Consider the following 23,880-nt stretch of genomic DNA (forward strand, 5'->3'; position numbering starts at 1 on the left):
ATGCAGTAGAAAGATGCTGCTTTCCCTTTATTTTTTTAGTAGTTTATGTTTAACACAGTACTGTACTGTGTTTGCATTTTTTTCCCCATCTCTGCTGATGCCTGATTGTGTACTTCCAGTTCCAAAAGAGGTGTGTGGTTGATTGGTCAGTTCATAACTCTGGTGTTTGTAACTCTGAGGTTCTACTGTACATTAAAAAGAAAAAAAACATATCAAGATGTCGGAAAAAAATAAATTTGCTTAGAGCTCTCTGGAAGTCATGTGGCAGCAAAATGGGCTACTATGCAGGGATCATGGTTATCTGCTACATTTGAGTCTTTGCTCCTGGAGGTGAGGGGTTGGGGACAAAGCAGAGACCATCCATCAAGGAAGGACAGTCTTACAGTTAAGACACAACTCAGGATATCAGGGCTCAATTCCTGGCTTTGCCACAGACTCTGCGTGTGACTTCGGGCAAGTCACTTCATCTCTCAGTGTTGGTTCCCCACCCTTTGTCTTGTCTATTTAGATTATATGCTCTTCACATCAGGGAATGTATCCTTCTAGGTGTATGCACAGCACCAAGCACAAGGAGGCCTGGATTTTGGTAGTGCTTTCTAGACGCTATCAGAATACAAACAACAATAAGCCCCTCACAGATTCTGGAGGGAAGGAGCGCCGTCCCGGGGAGCTTGGAACCTTCAGCCTTCCATGGAATAGGATTTTGGGGAGGGCAGAAACAGATTAGAGAGGAGGGTCTTGGACATTTCCACTGGGGGAAAGAGGCCTTTTAAAAAAATCACCGTCAGATTCCCAACAAGTAATCAATACTTGGAAAGAGAGTTTGATAAGAAGCGGGTCCTAATGAGCAACCCCTCGCCTCCCGCGCTGCGGGGCTGATGGGGAACTCATGAGCCATGAAGTAACTTACAAAATGGTTTCCTTTGTTTTTTCTGTAAACAAGACTTGACGTATCTCTCCAGTTCTCGTAAAGTGGTGGGCTTCAAGGTTTCAAAATCTATTTCTATCTCATCGGGGTTGGAGTCCCTGAGGGAAGGTTCCCGGGATTGGATGATGTGCACTACCCGGCCCAGCTTTTCCCCCGGCAGGCGGTTGATGTCCAAGCTGAGCTGCCGCTTCTCATCATAGGTCATGGGCAAGCCCTCCTCCTCCTCCTCAGAGTCGTAGGGTGCAGGTGCCTGCTTGCCTCCTTTTTTAGGCTGCCTGGAGGGTTCGAAAGCACAAACACACTCGCTGGTGTATTGAGTTCATTTCTCCTCCCCTTGTACTAAATGTTCTACCACGAACGTTGACTGTTAGCAAACCATAACCTGGTGTTAGACCTGTGTTCAGGACCCAACGATGTCAGTGGGACTGAAGTATGTACTTAAATGCTGTCTCGAACAGGAATGCTAGTCCCGGATAGGGGCCTAACATCCCACGTCTAGCATCAAGACAATTTAGGACAAATTCAGTCTGGCATGTCGGCAGTTGTTACAGACTGTGAGAGCACCAGCCCAGTCAATAAGGGGTTAAAGAGCTCCTCTGGGCTCAATAGGCCCCACTCTGCTACACCCCTGAGGCTTATCAATCCTGGAGAAGGGCAGGTCCCTAAAAAGGAGGATCCTGGTTCAGGCTGGGAGGCATTCAAGAACAAACAAGTTCCCCAGGGGCCGTCTGCTGGGGACCTCGTCGAGAGCAGCAGCCAAACGAGCTCCCTGAGGAAACAGAGGGACCAGATTTTTCCTTACATTCCTTCTCAGAGACCCAGGACTTAGTCCAGGTTGTTTGGACAAAAGGGGTAGGGAGCCCAGATCTTCCCCCCAGGACTATTGGCCTTTACCCTACATGAGACTGCAGGGACGCGCCCCTTTTCGTAGGCGGTGGAGGTATTGTGGCTTTTTTCTTTTGGACTACTTTAACACCTCCCTTCTTCCCGCCCCAGAAGAAAACAGACTCCCTCAGGGGCACAGCCAGAGAGTTGTACCCCAAGTCTGGAACCCAGACAACCGTCATACCCCCGTTCAGAGAAGGACATCCAAGACAAGAGAAGCACCTCACCCCTCACTCCAAGAGGGTGCCAGAGAGGTACAACCCATCACAGCACCATAGAACTAGATGGTGGATGTAACCCTTTCGGGTGGGCTTCGTTTGGTGAGGTCTGGAAGAAACACTCATTTTTCACTTGGACTTCACTGGGATCAGGTTGGGGCCCTTTTTGCGTTTTACAGTGTGTCTGCATTAGGGAGAGATAAGCCAGCTTGGAAAGAAGGGACCAGATCCTGAACCCATGACAGAACTCCCAATGACTTCAACAGGAACAGGGACCTGGCCCAAAGTAACCGACCCCAACCCAGACCCTCTGCCCATCTGGAACAGAACGGGAGCCTTTTCAAAGTTCTGAAATTTTCCTTAATGCTGGCCTAACTCTGCTCTCCTTGAAGTCAGTGGGATCCTCACCATTGACTTCAACAGACGCAGAGGTAGGTCAATGCTGAGTGCTTTTGAAATTCTCACCCAAGACGTTTACCCGATGTGACCCGCGTGTGGTTCCCCATCACTAGGCTAGTATGGAGAACAGAAAGCTCATTCTAAAAAACTGGCAAGGGAAGGGAAAGACTAACATATAGGAAGACTCTGGACAAGATGCCAAACACCCACCTGTTAGCTGTGGTCGTGCTGTTTGCTTTTTTAGCTGGTGCTTTCTTCTGCTGGGTCTGTTTGGCTGGTTGGGCCACCTTGGGTTTCTTCTCCTCCTCGGCTTTCACTTTGTGCTTCTCTTTTTCTTTCTCTTTCTCCTTGTCTTTCTTTTTCTTCTCTTTTTCCTTCTTCTCTTTTTTTTTCTTTGGTTTGTTCACGGGCGCTTGCGACAAAGCAGCTAGCTGCTCATGGACGGCCTTCAGCTGCGGGGAGAACAGAAGAGTTGAGCCCCATTATCAACACACTCCATTCTTCCAGGCACAGACAGCATTCACCCACCCACCCACATGTGCTCACCCCTCTCCCATTTACACCAGAAGCTTTTAAAGTTAATCATTAGGCTGAGTCTACTGATTTCAGCTGGGAGACTTTGTTTGATTTTTAGTAACCTTTCTTTAAAGAGTTAAATACGGGTCCACAGAAGTTGACCCTTGGGAGAAAACTTAGTTCTCATTCTTTAGGCAAATGAAAAGTAGCCACCTCTTGAATGGAGACACTCATGGAAAAGTAGGGAATTTAATGGTTAGGACTGGGGCATCAGGACAGTTGGGTTCTATTCTTGGATCTGCCAATGACGTGCTGGGTAAGTCACTTGATTATTTAGGTATGTTCTGGTGGCACCTGGAAACCCTAACCAAGCCACCTTGTGTTTGGTGCTGCATGTACACATAAGAGACAGTCCCTGCCCTGTAGCTCTTACAGCCTAAACAGCCAAGACAGCCAATGGGAGAGAGAAAAGAAGTATCATTAACCCCATTTTACACAAAGGGAACTGAGACCCAGCGAAACGTGCCCAAGGTCACAAAGGGAGTAGGTAGTTCACTTGCGTATGCCTGCGTTTCCCTGCCTATAAAAAGGGTGTGATAATCTTTTCCTAGATTATCCCAGGGCTGCTGTGGGGTTTCATTCATATTTGCCAACTGCTTTGGGATCCTTGGGGGGGGGATGGGGGTGGTTTACAACAAAATGATACCCTCAAGTGCAGCTCTACTATGCATTGTGTAGACGTGCACACCATGTGCACAGACACACCGCTCACTATGGTGAGGCTGCTCAGAGCTGGCCTGCCGCTCACCTGCTCCTGGAGCTCAGCCAGCCTGGTCGCTCGCTCTTCTTCAGAGTCGGAGCTGTCCGAGTCAGACGAACTCTCCTCGCTGCTGTGGCTGCTTTCCGTGCTTTTACTGACGACCGGCGCCGTCGGAGGAGGTGGGGGCGGGGGCTCCACGGGCTCGTCTGGCATCTTTGCAAATCTCATCTCGAAGACGTCCTGCAGAGGTTGTTGGATTCAGGGCGACAAAGATGCCTCAGCCACAAAGACCTCATTCTGCATCTTTTAAGATCATGCTAGGAACCCTGCTCAATTGTGCGGTACAGAGAAGTAACTAGAAAGCATTCTTTGCCCCAGACAGTTTAAGGTCTAAAGTCATAAGAGGTGGATCCCAGCTCCTTGGAAGTCAATGGAAAGACTCTCAACAGGAGTTGGATCGCATTTTAATCTCTCTTTGTGAAATCATCTGAGACCTGCTTGTGGGGGACCAATTATCAGATATATCCCTGCTGTGAGATTCTTACACATTCCTCTGAAGTATCTGGAACTGACTACTGACAGAGACCAGACACTGAGCTAGATGGATCCTGGGTCTGATCGAGTCTGGCAATTCCCTGTGCATTTGCTTTCCTCGTAACTGCTTACTTGCTGCTCCGCTGCTTGGTTAGACTCCCGCTCTAGGATTTAGCTCCTCCGTCCAGTTCAGAAAAAACCCTGCCAGTACTGACACTAACAGCACCTCTGGTTTGCGAGCGTGAGAATATCTGCTGCAACAGCCTTGGAAGTTGGCTTTAGGATGGTACATTGCTAGCATAGTTGTCAGACTGCACAATTTCTCCCACCTCTTCAGTGAGGCATTCAGAGGGGTGCGCTATGTAAACCCAAGGTCGCTCGCCTATCACCTTGCGAAGCAATGATTAGGCCATACTTTGAGCAGAGGGTTCAGCTTTGAGTCACACCATGTGAGGAACAGGGTACAGCACAGGGCATCTAAGGCCCCTTCCAAATACCAGGGAAGTCAAGGACCCTCCTGGATTGAGACCAAGAGGAGCTGTGCGCGCGCAGAACCTAGGAGGCTCCTCCTAAGGGGGAACTAAAATGTACTCTCTGAAAGACGCATTTGCCAACATCTTTACCTGGAGTTTCCTGGCCATGGCTACAACTTCGTGGTCTGGGGGATTGTACTTGTAACAATTAGAGAACATTAACCGAATATCCGCTGCAAAACCTTGTGCGTCCTGGTATTCCCGGCTGTCCATTTTTTTCTGCAAACAAATAAGCCAAAGGGGTAGGGAGGGAGGGGAAAAGAGCCATAAGCAAAATGCTTTCATAGCAACTGCACAGGCGAAAGAGAGCTCAGAGTCACTAAAAACCTGTTAGCCTAAGATAGCAGCCAGTTGGTCTAGCTTGCTTAATTCAAACGGATAAATGACATCTAGGCTTCAGATAATATCTTAAATAAATTGAATCCTCTGACTGTTGTATCACAGTGATTTTAATGATAATATTCCAAGAAGTTCTGTTTACACTGACAGTCTATGAAAGTTTGCAAGAGTTCATTTTCTACTAGAAATGAGGGTTCCGGAAAAAAGACGGAACTCTGCCTCTGCCAAAAGAGGGAATAAAATTCCAGTGTGCTGTCAAAGAGGGAGCGCACTGAGGGGTCACCCTTCTCGGTGTCTCTTCAGTCAGAGTCCCTGTCTCTGCCCAATTCCACCGGGTTTCCAAACTTTAAAGGGCAAGATCCTCAGTGGGTGCGTATCACCGCCCCACCGTTGAAGCTAAGAGAGTGGTGATGTAAACCAGCTGAGACTGGCACACAGGTCTGCTCCTTAAAACTCTACTTCGGGTCCTTGATCCTAGATAATAGATAGCACAATGTCAAGGGTAGCTGCTGCAAAACATTAATGGGATGAGCAAGCGTTTGCAGGATGGGACGCTAACTAAGAAAAGAACAGAGAAAGGAACAATGGAAGCTAGGGTCATCAGAGGACAAAGTTACAGTTGTTTGGGTGCATTAAATGTGCAATCCCATACCTTAACTTGTTGGGATTTTTTCCTCCCCTCGTAGATTCATAGATTTTAAGGCCAGGAGAGACCACTAGGGTCATCTAACCTGACATCCCGCAAAACCCAAGCCAGAAAATTCCACTCAGTGATTCCTGAATCGAGTCCAACAGAACTTGAGCTAGAATCTGTCTTTTAGAAAGCCATCCCATCCTGACTTAATGACTCCAAGTGACGGAGGCTCTATTGCAGCCCTTGGGAAGCTGTCCCAATCACTAATTACCCTCGCTGCATGAGCTAATTGTTACAGGGTAAAAATATTGCACCCTATTTCCAGTTTGAATTTTTCCAGCCTCAACGTTCACCCATTCCTTTTCCGTTTAACCTTAACTCTGAACTCCCTGGGTTTGTAATGCTTATTTAGAGAAAAATTGCAGCAGTCTTGGAGCAATTTTTTACTCTTCAGTACTCAGCCTTAAAGTCCAGTTTAATTGTAGTGCAGTGGGATATTTTATTGCATGACTTCATTCTGATAGACTTACGGTGAGATTTGTAGGTGCACAGCAATTGCTTTTACAGAATGTGTAAAATCTAACAGCGGAGGCTTGATTTATATCTACCGTACAGAAATGCTGCATTTGCTGAATGGTTAAAAGCCTCCATTCTGCAGCTCTCTGCACCTGTATCTCTCTTTGAAGGGAGGAGGGTTTTGCATGCAGAGGGACTGCAGGCTTGGTAGGGTAAAATTCACCCCTGTGCAAAGGGCCAGTGGAAAGCGTATGTATCACTTAAGTCATAAAGGCCTCAATATTTGATCCTAATGCATACAGAATTCCCATTCACTTCATTGGGAGATACACATGCCTAAGAGCTATGGAATGAGCCTTGTAATTAACTCAAAAGGGCTCAAGTGGGACTTCAGTGGCAGATAGTTCTTGTGCTGGCAATCTACACAGATGTGAATTTCATCCATACCGAACTAATTTTGGTAGGAAATCTGCATTCAGAGCAGCGACCTTACTACACTAGCGCTTCACACTGTGACTAGAAAGCCTGACAGACATGGCTGTGAGACAAGATCCCGTTTCGGGGGATTCAATAAGCCAGAGAATGCCTTTGAGCTGCAGGACCGGGGAGGAAGAGGGGAGGGGAGAGACAGATTTGTGCTCCTACAGATCAAGAACAGTTTGGCCTTGTATGAAAAACATTCCTGGCCAATTCCAAAGCAAAACAGTACATTAAAACTAAAGAGCCCTGTTACTGTAAGATATGCCTTGTGTTTGTTTAGCATGCCCAATGGCTGATTATTGCCTATGACACACACATCAGTGCGTGAGGCTTCGGTTGCATCCAAAAGGAAAGGTTTTCTAACTCCAGGGCCTTTTGATCACTGGATTTTTCCTTTAATTTTTTTTTTTTTTTTTTTAAAGAAAGTTCACTCAGGAAAGACCGAAAATATGGACTTCCACCAGCTGCATGAAATGCCTTTGGGTTCTTGGCTTGCCGAGCTGCTTAGCCACTAGTAGAGGAGATATGTTTGCAATTGCAAGTCAGAATGAGAGTCTGGTGAGAGAGGGGAAGGGAAAGACTTAGGGTATGGCTCTGCTGCAATCAGGTGTGAATGCAGCACCTGTCGCTATACCTGAGCTAGCTTTCATTCACCTCGTTTGTGTGCCATGGCAGCAGGATTTCTGCGTAGGCTAGCTGCCCAGGTAATTGCCCAGGCATGTTTAACCCTGTGCTTCTGCAGCTACCCTGCTATCGGTACATGAGCCAGCTAGATCAAAACTAGCTCGGGCACGGCTACGCATGCTGCTGTCACACCTCCGACTGCAGTGTGGAACACCCGAAGCACCCAACTTGCACTGATTCCCTTCAGAAAGCCCAGCCCTAGGGCTTACGGAGTCTTTTAAATTAGTAATTTCATGACGTGAGACCCTGGTGCCCCTGCTGTGTGGTTCAGGGACAAGGGAGCAGACCCTCAGTGGGTGTAAATCAGGGTTGCTCCGATGCCTTCCATCATGTTGTGCCAATTTACATCAGCTGGGATTCAGTCCAGGACTCTTCACAACCCGCCCGGAAGTTACATGAACTCGTAGGTTAGTTATTTTAAACCTAGAGGAAATTATCCCCTGGAACAGCTGAAACTAAAGAAATCTTTATAACTCCCTGAAAAAAAAATGTCCCCCTGCTTTAAAACCCTGAACTGGGCTGCTCCGAAACCACAGCAGTTTGCTACAAGAAAATTCACAGACTTGCACGTTTAACTCCCTGGAGACCAGTGGTTTATTCTGAAAGCAGCACTAAACAAATCCTCTTACACAGCAATGCTGAGTATGGTTACTTGTGTCCTCTGAGGTAAATAAAGGGCAAACACATCCATATTTCTGTCTGCTCAGTGACAAAGAGAGACCTAACGGCCAGTGCACAGGGCTGGGAGTCAGGTGCTCTGGGTTCCATTCCCAGCTCTCGCACTGGGTGACCTTAGGCATAACGTTTCAACTCCCTGTGCCTCAGTCTCCCCATCTGGAAAACAGGGATGATGCCGTAGCGCTGTGAAGAGAGTGGATTAATGTTTGTCCTTGGATACAGCTACGGGAAGCGCAAAGGGTTAGTCCTGAGTCCAGGCTCCATGGCAATTAATTGTAACCTATTCAAGTGTAATTACCAAATAACCTGCAGCAGCCACAGAGGTGTTACAATTCAATCCATCCTCTTTCACTGATCTAGTGTCCTCCAGAACCCCCTCAATATGTATCATTCCTGCTCGCCACTCCACCAAACAGTTCCACTCTCTGATGACCATGAACTAATTACACACTCTATAGCACCTGTTTTGCTCTGTGATGCTCCGGGAATTTACATGGGCACAAGCTCATTAATAGTAGAAACCTCTGCCAATCCCTTATGCCAGGAATGAGAGAGGAAAGCCCTACAATTCCCTCAGCTCTTCCCATTCTGTCTGATCCACTCTACCCTGCAGCACCACCTTCATACACATTCCCACTCTGCCCTAAAGATCCTTTCTCTGTCAGCCGGCCAGCCAGAATCAGATCAGTTGTATTTCCTCATCATCTCTCCTTTTCTGGAGACAGTCCTGGCAACCAGCCCAGCCCACCTCACTGGTACAAACACAGTCAGAAAGTACCCTCCAAACCATCTGAGATATACCTACTGCTTCACAATTCACTGCAGGGCCTTAGACAAATACCTACCGAGACATGACATATTAACTCTGCAAAATCAACCCTCACACATCCAGGGAGCAGGAGTGACAGGCACACACAATCCCATATATTCTAGTTGCTAAAGAGGTAATTTCTGCATAAAGCATTCAGCATCAGCTCAAGGGACTGTGGCTGCACTCCATGTACCAGCACGATGATCATCACTAAAGAATTGAACCTGGGACCTTCAGATCCATAAACAAAGCCCTCAGGCACTTCTGCTATAACAGCTGGAACATTTTGTTAACGTTACACTATATAAGGCCTGTCTCAATTAAATCATGCTATGGTCACTTATGAAAAAGTCTCAACAAGCCAAAAGTGACAGCAACAGTAAAACAGTTCAGAAGAAAATAAACCCAGACAGCACTTCAAAGAGAATTTCTTAAGAAAAGTGCTTCTCCGCAAAAGGCAGTTCCAGAGTCTTTATCTATAAAAGACTCTGCAGGGTTCACCATTCTCCAACCTTCCCTACTGTACTAATAAAGTACAGACTGCAAATGGGAGGAGAGCGTCAGTTGCATAGACAATGCAGTCAGAGGTCCACGTGTTTTATACATTACAATCAAGAATTTGAGATCCATAAAAGCATGCACTGAAAGACAATGGCGAGGACCCTGAATGTGAATTAGTGCCGGCCAAAGAAACCACAATGTCCTCAAGTAGGTCTGTTTTTCTTAAAAACATGGATAATAGCCCAGAACTCATCTCAAGCATTTTGCTTCCATGGATCATTGGGGAAAACCCTGGCCTCACTGAAGTCAACGGGGCCATGCCATTGACTTCAGTAAGACCAGGATTTCATTCCTTAGATCTATATCTTAGGGGGGGAAATTCCACTTGCCTTACTCACTTGGGACTTGATCTTGCAAGGTGCTACGCATCTCTGGAAATGCCCTCTGCACCTTTGGCTTCCAATGACATCAAGAAAGTTGAATGCACTTGGTACCTTCCAAGATTGGGCCCATAAATAGTCCACTGAAGTCAATGCACTACTCGAGTGAGATAGCCAAGAAGGATCTGGCCATTGGTAATTTACTGACTGTTCTTAGCACAAGACAGCAGAGGTGCTGGAACAATTTGTACAGTGCGGGTGCTGAGAGCCACTGAATCAAGCTGTAAAACCTGTATATGATGGAAACCGCTTCAAGCCACGGGATGCGGCAGCACCCCCAGCACCCATAGGTCCAGCACCTATGCAAGACAGCTAGAGAAGATTTTATTTATAATTCCAAAAAATCATATTACCAAATTGGGAGTCTGTACTGGGGTAAGGTAGGGACTGGGATAGGGACAGTCAACTTTCGAACAAATATCCTTCAAAACCCCATTAAAGAAATCAGAGATCTTTACAGATATTCAGGGCTGGATTTGGAATTGTGTGCATGCAGTAACTGTGGGCGTAAATAACTGCAAGTGCATGAACCCACCCAATTGCATCCACAGGTATCTAATCGTAGAATTAGAGACTTTGTTAGGAGTCATCTTAAAAATTAGGGCCTCGTCTAGATTTCTCAATTCCAGATGATTAATTCTAACACCTCATCACCGTCAGCAATATTTCATGTGAAAGGAATAATAATAAAACCCTACAATCTAATAGCCATATCCCACAAACGCTTATACACCCCAGCAAATTTACTCACGTGAGCAGCAGGGGTGCTGGAACAACTGGTACAGTGGGGGTCCTGAGAGCCATCGAACCAAACTGTAAACCCTGTATATAATGGAAACCACTTCAAGCCAGGGGGTGCAGCACCCCTAGTTCCAGCACCTACAGTGAGCAGTACCAGCAGCCTTAATGGGATGCCTCTTGTCAATAAAATTACATGTGCAAAAGAATTAACAGGACCATGCTTTAAGCCAGGTATGTCCCTCCCCAGGGTATCCTATCTGTCTGTCTTATAGCCCACATCCTGCAAACACTTAAGCAGGTAACTTTACCCATGATTAACTCCCATGAAGTTGATGGGATTACTCATCTGCATAAGCGTTTGCAGGATTGGGGCTTTACACTGTAAATTCTCCACTATTGAGACAAACGGATTGTTTGGTTTGTAAACATTTCAGGTGTGTCTTCTTCCTATATGTATTCCAGTTCCATTGCAGAGCAAGGATCGAGGCAGGAATGTCAATCTAACAGTCATACAGATGTAGAGCTGGGAGAGGCCTGAAGAGGTCATCTAGTCCAGTCCCTGGGACTAAGGCAGGTCCAAGTAAACTAAACCATCCCTGACAGATGTTGGTCTAACCTGTTCTTAAAAACCTCCCATGATGGGGATTCCACAACCTCCCTTGGTAACCTGTTACAGTGCTTAACTATCCTTACTGTTAGAAAGTTTTTCCTAATATCTAACCTAAATCTCCCTTGCTGCAAACTAAGCTGATTAGTTCTTGTACGACTTCAGTGGACATGGAGAGCAATTGATCGCCGTCCTTACTGTGTAAACAATAAGAATCACAGTCAATCTATGCTAGATTAAAATTTCCATGACTGAGAGTGCTACCAAGGCAGACAGCCAAGCTGCTCGAGGCAGGAGGAAGGAACTGCTCCAAAATGATCTAATGGGGAGCACTAGTAAGCTTGAAAGTCCCCTCCATGGTCTGACCCTGCTCTCTCTGAAATCAGTGAGAGTTCCGCTTAAGGCTTTGATGGCAGCAGGATTGGGCTCCTAGTCAGTACTGGAGCTGCTGACATCTGGAAGTGAGTGGGGAAAATGGACACACGAAGCTGAGCATAGATTTTCTGGCGGTGGATAAGGTTCTGTGATCTCATCCATGTGGATGGAGCCTCATGGCCACCTGGAACCCAGTGGGCCTCCATGGGAATCCACAAAGCAAATCTGAAGGGCAGGGGATAGGGCATGGCAATCCAAACAGGACACTGCCCACCCCATGCATCCTAGAGGAGCCGCCACTGCTGGTCACCCAAAGATAGCAAGGTGGCAGCTGCATCTTAGGGCTGAAATGCAAGGGGGACCTCAGCCCTCCAGTGAGGACATGGAGGACGCCTCTCTCCCCGCCACCTCCTGCCCCCAAGAGAAAAAGAAAACGAGTCAAGAAAACACTCTCGCCCTCCTCTCCATCAGCACTACAGAAGATACAGGCAGAAAAGTCTTTCAGTCTCCCAGAGTCCCGGAATTGATCCGCTCTGGTCTCCTCCTCCTACAAATCCTATTCCATGCGGCTCTTCCTCCTGCCTGCCTACTCCACGCTGCTCTGCCTCCCAAGAAACGAGATGTACACCAAGAGCCACTGAAGCCGTTCTCCCACTCTCTCAGCCTGGACCCAGCCAGCGCACCAGGGCTCTGCCACCAGTTCCCCCGTCTCTCGCCTACACCAGAATCCCTTCTCTGCTGTATGCCCAGCGCTCGCGCAAACTCAACTCACCCAGGCGTCTTTCCTTTTCTCCTCCCCGGAAGTCGCTGGAGGCTGTTAGCTCGGCTTGGCTCAGTGGCAAATCTAAAACGAAATCCTGAGCACTGGGATGGCTCGGGTTTACAGAGTGAGGGCAAAGGCAAGCTTAGAGTAAGGATGGTTTTTGAGTCATCACTCCACAAGTGGCTGCTTGCAGCATCTCGGCCAGCAGAGAGCCGGCCCTGGGTGGGGTAAACATTCCCGATAACGATACTTAGCACATACATAGTGCCTTACAAACATCAGTCCTCGCAACACCCCTGTGAGGTAGGGAAATATTATTATCCCCATTTTACAGATGGAGAAAATGAGGCACAGATAGATGAAATGACTTTCCCAAGGCCAGGTTCTTACAGGTGGGATTAGAACTCATGAATTATTGGCTCCTAACCTCAGGCTTCATGCAGTAGCTCATGCTGACAAAATCCCCTCCCTTAAAAAAGTATAGTGCCGTAGTCCCAAACACCGTAGCATCACTTGGAAGATCTTTTGGACCATTACTGTAGTGCATATAAGTAGTGGGTGGGATTTTCCAAAGCACCTAAGCGACTTAGGAGCACTCAGAAAAAGGATGGTGACTGAGGAGCACTGGGTCTCTTAAGTCACTTAGGCATTTTTGGAAATCCCACACATTGGCTTTAAGGGGAGCAGGTTTAAGTCCTCACCATAAAAAGTAAAAGCTAGCAGGAGCATCTTCTTCTCTTGCCTATGGACGGAAAAGTCTCATTTCAACCAACAAAGATTCCTATGGCCAATTGAGCAGCAGAACGTGGGGGGCAACAAGGAGCCCTGCGGATGGAGGGAAACCTCCCCGCCCCAAAAGAAAAGCACCCTGAAGTTGAAACCAAGGTAAGCTAAGTTGAAATACCTGCTTCTCTACGAGGCAGCCGTGAACCACTGCTAGCTAGCAACGCGGCTATATTTGTAACATCTACCACTGCGGCGTGAACAGGTGATAATCAGGTCCCACCTGGCGTCACACAAAGACCATCCAGAGCCCACGCCACACCAACAACTGATGGGAAGGCAGTGACTGCTGTACATGGGGTTCTATGGATCGAACCCTACGAAATACCGCACATCCTGTGTTCAGAGCACAACGCTGTCAAGGGGGCGTTTGTTTAGATAGCCGGACTATCTGCTCAGGGAGCTGTTGTCACTGCACAGTGTGGAATACAGGGTACAGGGGAACATTCCAGGACATGGAAAAAGGGAAACAAAATAGAAAAAAAAAATCTGAATGGTCCACACATCCGGTCAATTTTCCACCCCACCCACCAAGAACCGACCCACTGCAAGAGCGGTCGCCCCTCTTATATTTGCAACCAGAGAGCTAAGACACCCTGCAAAAGAGGTGGTAAATGTGGACGTACTTTCACAGTACTGAGATCCATGGGGTGTTTGATAATATCATGATAGTCATGTAATTCCAAGGCCTCGGCATCGACAGGCTTGTAAAAGGGCCATGCATAGGCCGCGTGTTTCTTAGAGAGCATCTCCTTCAGGATGCTGTCACAGTACTTGAGGTGCTCAGAAAGTTTGCCCTTCTTCCCCGCGTGCTGGGGGACCTCCCCGTCTTCGAGGTCTTTCTTTGGTGGCTTGATTGGCCGGCCGCCGCTCTCTCGGCGAGCAACAACTTTCGCCTGCTTGGGGTCTGACAGCGGGGTGGGCGACTCGCTCCGGCTGGCAGTGATGGCCGAGGTGGTGGGCGTGGTCGTGTCTGCTTTTCGCTTCACTCCCTTTTTCTGAAACAAAGAACGGGTGGTCGGGAATACAGGCCCTGCCTGCAGACTGTGCTGGCAAGGGCCACTTCGGGGCCTGATCCTGCTCTGCCGGCACAACCGATTCCTGCCACATAGCCTGATTCTCCTCTTACTGACACTGCTGTAGCTCCATTGACTGCAACAGGAGTTGTCCCTGAGTATTACTGATGTGAGGAGAGAATCGGGCCCGAGGGGAGCAACAAGTCAAGGGGGCTAGTCACACGACCAAGGAGAATCTGCCCTGTTAAAGATCTGCAGGATCGAGTCCTCCATTGTGAACTGACAAATGTCACTCACATGATTGCTCACCCTGCTGAGCCATTACTCTTGTGAGAAGTCCCACTGTAGTCAATGGAACAACTCAGGCAGGTAACTGCTTATGAATGGGATTAAGAGTTTCACAGTCTGGCCCCAAGGAAATAAAATATATCCAGTGCATATAAATCCCTGCATTGTGATTCTCCCTACCAAACCCCTCCCAACTTCTCCAGGGAAGGTCTTTTGCCTCTGAAAAACTTGCTTTCCATGGAAAGCTGGGGAAAAATTGTGATTCCAAGTAGAGATAATTTTGCAGTGTTTACTTGCAAAACTCAGTTTTTACTAGCCTCTTTAATATGCACTTAAAATATATGGGTGACTAGGAAATGAGTTATTTGTGCAGAGAGTGCATCTGGAACGAAAGAGACTTCTGTGCAGTGTGGGTTTAGCTGGCAGAAGATCTGGGCTACAAACTCGCAAATTCAAGGGTTAATTCTGTGGGAAATAAAAAAGAAAATCCAAAACAATAAGCTCCATGATTATTAACAGATGCAACCTCATCTCACCTTGTGGCACGAATCTGTAAATTTATGGTACAGATAGCTCTGAAGTGGCAATGTCCCCTTTGGCAGGAACGTGTGAAGAGGATTTAAATTATAGTCATGCCATTTACGGTATTAGGACTTATTCATGTTTGCAGAATGTCTAGCACAATAGGGTTCCGAACCCGATTATGACCTCTGGGTGCCACCATGACATAAATAGTAGTATCTAGCTCTTATCTAGCACTTTTTATCTGTAGATCTCAAAGTGCTTTTACACGGAGGAGGTCAAGATCATTATCCCCATTCTACAGATGGGAAAACTGAGGCACAGAAAGGGGATGTGATTTGGCCAAGGTCTCCCACAGCAAGCCAGGGACAAAACTGGGATTAGAACCCATATCCCGTGTTCCTGTCCAGGGCTCGCTATTCTCTACACAGCACTGTTAACATCCCTGTTTTAATGTTAAATTTCCAGCAGAAAAAAAAAAATATCTTGTGTCACTAGATTAACGCTTTTATCCAGTTTTTTTTCCTTTTAAAATAAAGTGGTATTCAGCCAGCAGCTGCTCGGGGTCGTAATTTAATTGACTGGGAAATTAAATTAGCAAATTAAATTGTAAAATACCGGCGTACAATTGGTTGCAGAATACGATCAGTAAGAAAGACAGGACTTGCTGGTCCTGCTGGTATTTCTCAGGTTCTCAAAGCATAAAGCTGCTTTCAGTACCTTGCAGCTGGAGTGCCCTCCTGCGACAGAACTCCCACTGACTGCCCTGGCGTCAGGAATGCAGGATCGGGCCCTTCCTGATTTGCTCTAGGCCCGTTTGAAAAGAAAACGGAGCTGTGCATTTGTTGGGCCTGCTCTTGCAAACCCGAAAGCAGCCGTCCTACCCCAATCTATGGGACAACTGGGTGAGAGCAGGGAGTTCTTAGGTGGGGTCCGGGCCCTCAGAGGCCTTTACGTTCATGCAGCCTCGTGGCTGGCTAACTGGCGGTGATACCTGTTGAGCTGAAAAGTCAAATGCGAAGGGAAATAACGCACGTTTCTGACCAGCGGTTGCCCGTCTAAAAATGCGGCACGGCAAAGAGAAAGACGGTTGGTTGCTTTGCTTACCTTGACGACAGGTGGCGTGGGAGGAACCACGGTCATAATTGGAGCAGCAGGAGGAGGGGCAGCGGCAGCAGGAGTCGCAGTTACAGGCGGGACGTTTGCGGTGATGGTTGGCACAGGCGTGGCGGCGATAACGGGTGTCTGGGAAACAGCTGGAGGGACGCTCTGGAAAGGGGCTGGCGGGGAGACAGAGGACACGGCTGCTGCTTGCTGCGCTCCTTTAAAACGATACAATTAAACACATGTGACATGGCCCATTCGACAGCCGCTCAGCTAGCTTGACCAAGAGAAGCTGTTGCCTCTGGACTCTACAGCAATGACCATCTGGACCTTTCCGCTCTCTCTGCAGTGTCTGGATGCCCTTATGTGAGCAAACTGCTCCAAGCCCGGACTGTCAGCTGCATGGTTATGGGACCGTTTCTATTTTCCCTTCCAGCCTCTCTCAGAACTAGCCTGTGCTCAGCAAAGAAGGAGACCGATGGAAGGGTAGGGAAGGGAGTAGATTCTCTAGAAAGGACGCTGAACTGTTCACAGCAGGAAAACCTCCACGGGGTTCAATCGGCCTTTGCTACTGCTCTGCACAGTTAATAATAAATACCACTAGACTACGGGGCTGAGCAAAAAACAGATTTTTCAGGTCACTGGCAATCCTGAAATTTTTTTTTAAAATGTCCATTTTGGTTCAAACGGAAAAGAAACATTTTCAAATTTATTGGTGAATTGAAAAGTTGACAAAAAATTCATGTCAGGTCGAATGAAACAGTTTGTTTCCATTTCAACCATTTTTAAATATATATATATATATTTTTTTTTAAATAAAAGAAAATTTTGAACAAAGAGAGTCACCCCAAACCGGAACATCAAAATGGTTCATTTCAAAAATGTCAAAATGAAATGTTTGCATCATTCAGTATTTGTTTATTTTGTTTTTTTTCCAACCAAACTTCTCGGCAAAGCTAACAGGAATTCACAAAACATTTCCGTGTTGCCAGATCTGCATTTTTCATCCAAAAAGCCTCACCCAGGCCCACTTATATTGCACTTTAAATCCATAGACCTCAAACCTCTTCATAGAGAAAGTTCAGGTGACTTGTCCATGGTTATGCCGCAAATGACAAGCGGAACGGGGAACAGAACCCAGGTCTCTAGTGCATTATATGCTACACCATGCTGCCATTCCTGTTATAGGGCGGCGGTAATCTATCCCACAGAGTTAGCTGCATTTTAATATAAGGTGCAAAAATGTTTTGTTTTTTTTTAAAAATCCCAGCACTGTTCTATTGTTGATTAATGACATAATCCTTTGCACTTCTACAGCACCTTTAAAGGACGCATGGTGCCTTAGTTGACATATGTGGAACTTGAGGCACAAAAGGCAAACTGACTTGCCCAAAGCCACAAGCAGATTTTGTCTACACAGAAACTTGCTCCCATTTCGTTAAATCAGTGCAAACCCGTGTTTTTCACCCCTGTGATTTCAGTGGGAGTCAGGAACCTAAATGCCTTTAGAGATCTGGCCCTTAGTCTCTCTGTGCTCTGGAGATAATAGCAGTGTCCTCCCTCACAGGCCTGCTATGAGGATAAATACATTAAAAGACTGTCAGGCGGTCAGATACTAGGGTGATGGGCACCCCATAAGCACCTTAAATAGATAGACAAGCAGGAGCCACATGTCCTGAATCTCATTCAACTGCTCTGACCATTAGACTACACTCCTTTCCTACCCTCCTAATTGTGTGTCTCCTCAGGCAGGGTGGAAGTGGGTCAGGAATCAGCAATGGGCTTGCAACATGGATTGCCATCTGGTCAGGTCGGTACCTGCACTCTGTGCCCCCGCTGCTGGCTTGCGACCTTTGCCTTTAGGGACCGGTGGTAATAACTCAACTTCCTCCTGGGGCATCTGGGCTACTTTCTGCAGAAAAATCTTCTCCAGGGCTTGTGCCATGAGGACGATGTCATCCGTGGGCTGGATGGACAGAACAAGGCAGCACTAGCATAATGCACACGTGAGAAGCAAAGAGGGGCTGAAAGCCTTTACAGTCGCGGTGTTTGATTTATCCCCTAGCCAGAATCGTACACTGCCTTCCAATGAATGAATGCGCCATAGCTCTGAGAATTAAATAACTCTTTACCCCTTCTCCAGTGTCCACTCCAGCCTCATTTGGTACGTCTACACAGCGATAAAAAACCCACAGTACCAAGTATAAGAGCCCGGATCAACGGGCTCAGGCTCAGGCTGCGGGGCTAAAAGAGCAGTGTAGAGGTCTGGACTTAGGCTGGAGTCTGGGCTCTAAGGGTATGTCTACACAGAGATAAAAAAACCCTGGTTGGTCCAGGTCATGACTTGGACTCACAGGGCTTGGGCTCCGGGGCTGAAAACCTGCTGAAGCCCAGGCTCTAGGATCCTGCAAAGGGGGGAAGGTCCCAGAGCTCAGGCTCCAGCCCAAGCCTGAACGTCTCCACTGCAACTTTATAGCCCCGCAGCCCAAGCCCCATGAGCCCGACTCAGTTGCCCCAGGCCAGCGACAGCCAGGCTGTGGGTCTTTTATTGCAGTGCGCACGTACCCTCGGACTCCTGTCCTTGACCAGCTGGCAAAATTACAGCCTCTAAATACAATCTTCCCTGAAGAACCAGAAGACGGCTTCCTTTAGAAGCCCACACCATTGCTGTCCCACATATCAACTTGGAGGCAGTGAGCTGCAACAGATGAGCTGTCAATCCCTGTCTGGCAAAATATTCAGGAGAAGAGAACAAACACCCTGCTTGCTGCAGCATCAGCTAATGTATTTATTGTTTCAGCTCACTCCCCAACATGGGTCAATGATGAACTCTCTTAGGGAAAAGAATACAAGGAATAAAAAGCACTTTAAAGCCAAAAAAAAAAAAAAAAAAAGCGCATATATAAGCAACCAACAAAGTGCACGAGAGATTTATGGAAGAACGCATGAGGCATGGACAGTGGATATAATGATAGGATTTATTTACCTGCCCTCTGCTGCTGAGAGGAGTGTGTGATATTAGTTACTACTGGACAAAGAGAATAACACTTAGCACTTATATTCCACTTAACATCTACAAAGCGTTGTGCAAACATTAGCTAATCTGAAAGAATTCCTCAGTGAAATTAAAGGGCTGAAGTCTCGGCTGACTCGCTGCGTAACTCCAAGATAGAAATTCTACCTACAGTTAAGAACACGTTTGCCATTTTAACCAGTGTGGGCAAAGTAACATGCAACACAAAGACAGCTTTGTACATTTAAAAGTAATGTGGTTACCATTAATGGCATTGCATGTCGTTGCAAAGAGGGCTTTGCGCACAAGTTATCCCTAGTCAAAAGCTGCAGTGAAATAGCCACTCGCAGGCTTCCCTATTCAGTGCTACACTATGAGTTTGTCTGCATTCTTTACCTTGTTGTAAATGTAACAATTTGTAAACATTGTGTTGAAATCCTGCATGCATTCACTGGCACTCCAGTAATAGTTATGTTCCAGTCGCTTCTTAATTGTCCCCATGTCCATCGGGTTTTTGATTATTTTGTGATAATCCTGTTCAAGAAACAGTAAAGATGTTACACGCAACACTGCTTTGGACCTGTGTTCACAGGCTTGTTAGCCAGCTGCTAAAGAGCATCTTCCTCCGTTCCCAGCCTCCCTTTCATCACACACAGAAACACTTCCATTCTCTGCTCAGACTGCCAAAATAACCTGTGCTTTCACTGACTCCTCAGTGGGGAGATTTGAACCCACTCTTAATTTTATTAAAAAAGGTGCTTTGTTCACAAACCGCAGAATTTCTCAGACATGCGGAAAGATCCACACATAAACAGACACTATCAACGTAAAAAAAAAAAATCAAGTTTGCCCCAAACATGTTGTACCTGACGGGGGAAAAACAGGTTTTTCAACCAGCTTTCCATGGAACATGGTTTCAACTCAGCTGTCCCCCTAACCTGGTTATAAACGTAGTTTTGGTTTATAGCACAGAATGGAATAATGTCATCTTCTGTCGCTAGACCAAACACATAAGAACATAAAACGGTCACACTGGGTCAGACCAATGGTCCATCTAGCCCAGAAACGTGTCTTCTGACAGTGGCCGGTGTCAGATGCTTCAGAAGGAATAAACAGAAGAGGGCAATTATCAAGTGATCCATCCCCTGTCATCCAGTCCCAGCTTCTGGCAGTCAGAGGTTTGGGGACATGCAGAGCATGGAGTTGCCTCCCTGATCATGTTGGCTAATTGGACCTATCTTCCATGAACTTATCTAATTCATTTTTGAATACACCTGTGATCCAGTGGATGCTAGAAACTGGGGCCATTTCTGCAGCCAAAATTGGGGACAATCGTATTAGTTGTAGCATAGACAAGATCTTAAAATGGATCCGCTGAACTTCATAAAGCTGTGTTACCAGCTTACTTTAAGGATTGCCTCTGAATTGCCTCTTCAAAAGTGGGCATTAGAAGGAAGGGTCACAGCATCAGCTGATGAACATTAGCAAACAGTTCGGTGCTGCTTCCTGAAATACTGCTTTCCAAGGGCTTCCGCTTTAACTGGTGCCTAACCAGGCAGCTGTAGATGCTGCGATGACCTTTCTTGTGCAGACCAAGCCAAAGTTAAGAGAGTGTGACATTAAGTGAAAACACTATTTCAGTTCTTTAGTGTTCCAGCTCCTATTCCTGACCCAAAGATTTCAGGGACACCTTCTGCTCTTGGAAAACCCATTGCATAATTCCAAAAAGCAGTCCTTATGCTCTTTCTTTGAGCATACGTCAGAAGCTATTAAGGTAACGTTCTAATCTACAACAAAAACTCAAAAATAGCAGAGGCCTGAGGAGCTTCTTAATAAACAAAACCAAAAAAGAAAATTAAAAAAAAAAAATCCAACTAATAATGGATCAGAGTTAACGTAACTTCTACTAGTTACGAAGAAGTCAGGTCTGTGAAAGGTCGTCTGATATTCAGGGTACTGGGAAACGAATGACTACCCCACTTGTTTCGCTATGCAGGGGCCAGTGCTCAGCACGGCAACTCTGGGGAGGTGGGGAATCAGAAGGAACCTAACAACATTTCACTTCACATGAGCAGAAATTGCACATCGCTAAAGCAGAGCTCTCCTGGCAGAGGACACATAGCAAAGGAAACAGAATACTTACTGGTAAATTCAATTTAATTGCATCGACGGGTTGGTAGAAGGGCCAAGCAAACTGATGCTTCCACAAGGTCTTCACCACAACATTTTGCATGTACTGCAACTGATTGGTCTTCCGCCCAGGCTTGTTGGGGTTGGTGACTTCTGGGGGGGGTGGATTGACAGGGCCCTGTGGAGCCTGTATCGCTGATGTGACAGTCGACATTTTCCTACCTCTGGGTCTCACTTACTGTCGCAGCAGCAACTAGGAGATTCTCTGTCTTCCTTTATGCTCCCTGAATGGGATTGACATCCCATTTCCAGGGACCAACCATGCAACCTAGACCAGGAAAGAGAGGAGGAAGAGGTGGAGTATAAATACCAACATTTAATTGAAACACACATGTTCAAACACAATACACACGGTAGTAGTGGCGAATCCCAACCCCTTCACCTGATCCACTGCATTTGCTGTCAAGCTCAGATACCATAATGATGGGCATGGTACAAAAACCTAGATGCATAGATTAGATCAGCCGTTCCCAAACCCATGGTCTGCAGAGCACTTGCTAGTGATCTACAGCAAACTGGCTGGTCTCATGATGCTGGTTCTTGCTCCTTGTTTCATCGGCTTCTACCAGCATCTCAGATATTCATTGCAAAGAAGAATCTCGACTGTACAGAAGCAGCTGGAAACAAAGAGGAGGAGCCAGCTGTACTGTACACAAATATTTGCTGTAATGCCCTCGATACATCGCATCGTTGAGAATTGGATCTTGACTGGAAGGGGAGGTGGTCTGATTAATTGCTAAAGAAAGATGGCCCCAGAGATTCTCTCTCTATTTAGATGTGCTCCATACCATGAAGCTCTTTAGGGAAAGGTCCGTCTCTTACTATGCTGACTACAATGTGCACCCAATTTCCTATGGGGGTATCAAAGGTACTCCTGCAATTCAAATAACAATCAAAGAGTTTGTCAGCCCCTGGAACAGAGAGACAGACAGACAGATTATTCCGTTCTTTTAATAGCACATCTGAAATATGAATACACACAAAATACCATTATTTTGGTCCAGGTTTTCTCTAGCACGCTCCTGGGTGACAAACGCTCTAGCATCATCATGTCTTGGATCCCACACTGTAAACAGCTTTGTTTTGTCATCTTCCATAAACATGAGATAGTTCAACCCACATCAGAACCACAGCAACATGTTTTCAAGGCAAAGAGACCACGCACGCTTTCTAATGGCAAAATATTTTAAATGCATTCAGACAAGTACACAAATGCTCTCGCTGACATATGTTTCTAGGCTATGTGGTGAAAACCCAGTCACAAAAGGTGGGAAATACAGAAGCAGCAGTGAAATGTGTAGAGGGAGACAGTGTGAAGACACATCCAAGACAAAATTCTCATTTAATGTATTTTTAACCATCATAGCTGAAAATCAAGACTAAATATCGAACTTCAACCTACCCTCTGAGTAGCTGATTAGATGGCAGTAAACACTGAACACTTATTTAATTTAGGGGAGTTTTACAAAAATAGACTGTGCATAGAAACATACATGCATCTACATAAAAGAGAGGAATGATTAAATACAAATATTCTCAGTTGTACGCAGGGAGCCAAGGCACGAGCTTACGCAGAAGGAGAGCATTCCACGAACCTCGCTGTAACCACGAGAACAAAGTCAAAGTATTTTGTGATGGCAATGGGATAGTGACATAAGAGGCAACTCGGCCAATCAGACACTGCTTTGGGCTCCAAAATAGAATGTGCAGAGCCAATCAGGGCCCAGCTTTTATGTGCCCAGGAGGGACTATTTCAAAAAGGGTTTGGTGGAGAAAAGTGTTTAATCCTAAACAAACCCAGGTCTGGTGTGAGCATGTGTATGTAGAAAACAGGAGCCCACGTATGAATCTAACCAGCATCCATTCACAGGATATAAAAATCCTCTTACATCCTAAGAAGGTGCAATAAACCCCATCATCAGCTCTCCTTCCACAAACTGAAGGGCCTGCAATGGGAAGATCCATCCCTTTTTCTCTGACACCATGGAATCCGTGGGGTTCAAGCTCCATGGGGCAAGGAAGGATAGGTGTGGGGCCATTCTCTGCAGCACTGTTCCCCTCAACCCTCATGTAAGGGTAATGCTGTCCTCCAATTGTGTCCCCTTTGCACAGTGAAACCCTCCAGCTAAGAGGGTTTTGTTTTTGTCGAGTGTCATTGGCAGACAGAGACTGGATGGGAGCCCCAGGTGGGCGGGGTGACTGGAAAAACAGCGACACTGGTGTGATCTGGTCAACATTTTTCAAATGTCACAAAGTGGATTTAATTCAGCATTTCAAACTTTGAAATACAAACAGGAAAAAAATGTTTTCACAACCGTTTCCCCTGTTTATTGACAAAATATTTCAAAATTTTGAATTTCAAGAAAAAAACCCCAACAGGAATTTAAAAAAAATTAAATGTCATAATGTTTCCCCCTCCCTTTTATCCCCCTCAACTCCAGTTCTGAACTGGGACTCTGTGCAGATTTCAGACACCCACTGACAGAGCACCATATATTATCTAAGAAGCACATATAACCCTGACTGCAGCCCTGGGGCACATCCTTCGAATCTAATGTTCACTTCAGTGGTTTGGTTAATGAGCTGAACCCCCTTCCAAGACTGAAAGAAAAAACAAGAAAA

General features: G+C 46.4%; 1 protein-coding gene across 5 annotated transcripts in view; it reads right to left on the reverse strand.

Annotated features, from left to right (window-relative positions):
* The window catches only part of BRD3 (bromodomain containing 3), a 48,424-nt gene that overhangs the window by 3,818 nt on the left and 20,726 nt on the right, over positions 1–23,880 (reverse strand). For 2 of the 5 annotated variants that reach the window (XM_073314939.1, XM_073314938.1), the window contains exons 2-10: positions 21,212–21,526; positions 19,465–19,602; positions 17,874–18,021; positions 16,059–16,273; positions 13,752–14,123; positions 4,864–4,992; positions 3,755–3,946; positions 2,641–2,882; positions 911–1,203 (exon numbers count right to left, since the gene is read on the reverse strand). In XM_073314939.1, the coding sequence (XP_073171040.1) occupies positions 911–1,203; positions 2,641–2,882; positions 3,755–3,946; positions 4,864–4,992; positions 13,752–14,123; positions 16,059–16,273; positions 17,874–18,021; positions 19,465–19,602; positions 21,212–21,412 (1,930 nt within the window). In that variant the 5' untranslated portion in view covers positions 21,413–21,526. The remainder of the gene's footprint in view (positions 1–910; positions 1,204–2,640; positions 2,883–3,754; positions 3,947–4,863; positions 4,993–13,751; positions 14,124–16,058; positions 16,274–17,873; positions 18,022–19,464; positions 19,603–21,211; positions 21,527–23,880) is intronic. The other 3 variants (XM_073314940.1, XM_073314941.1, XM_073314942.1) reach the window with 3 other exon arrangements.

This window comes from Lepidochelys kempii, chromosome 16 (genome assembly GCF_965140265.1).
Source record: "Lepidochelys kempii isolate rLepKem1 chromosome 16, rLepKem1.hap2, whole genome shotgun sequence".
NCBI lineage: Eukaryota > Metazoa > Chordata > Testudines > Cheloniidae > Lepidochelys > Lepidochelys kempii.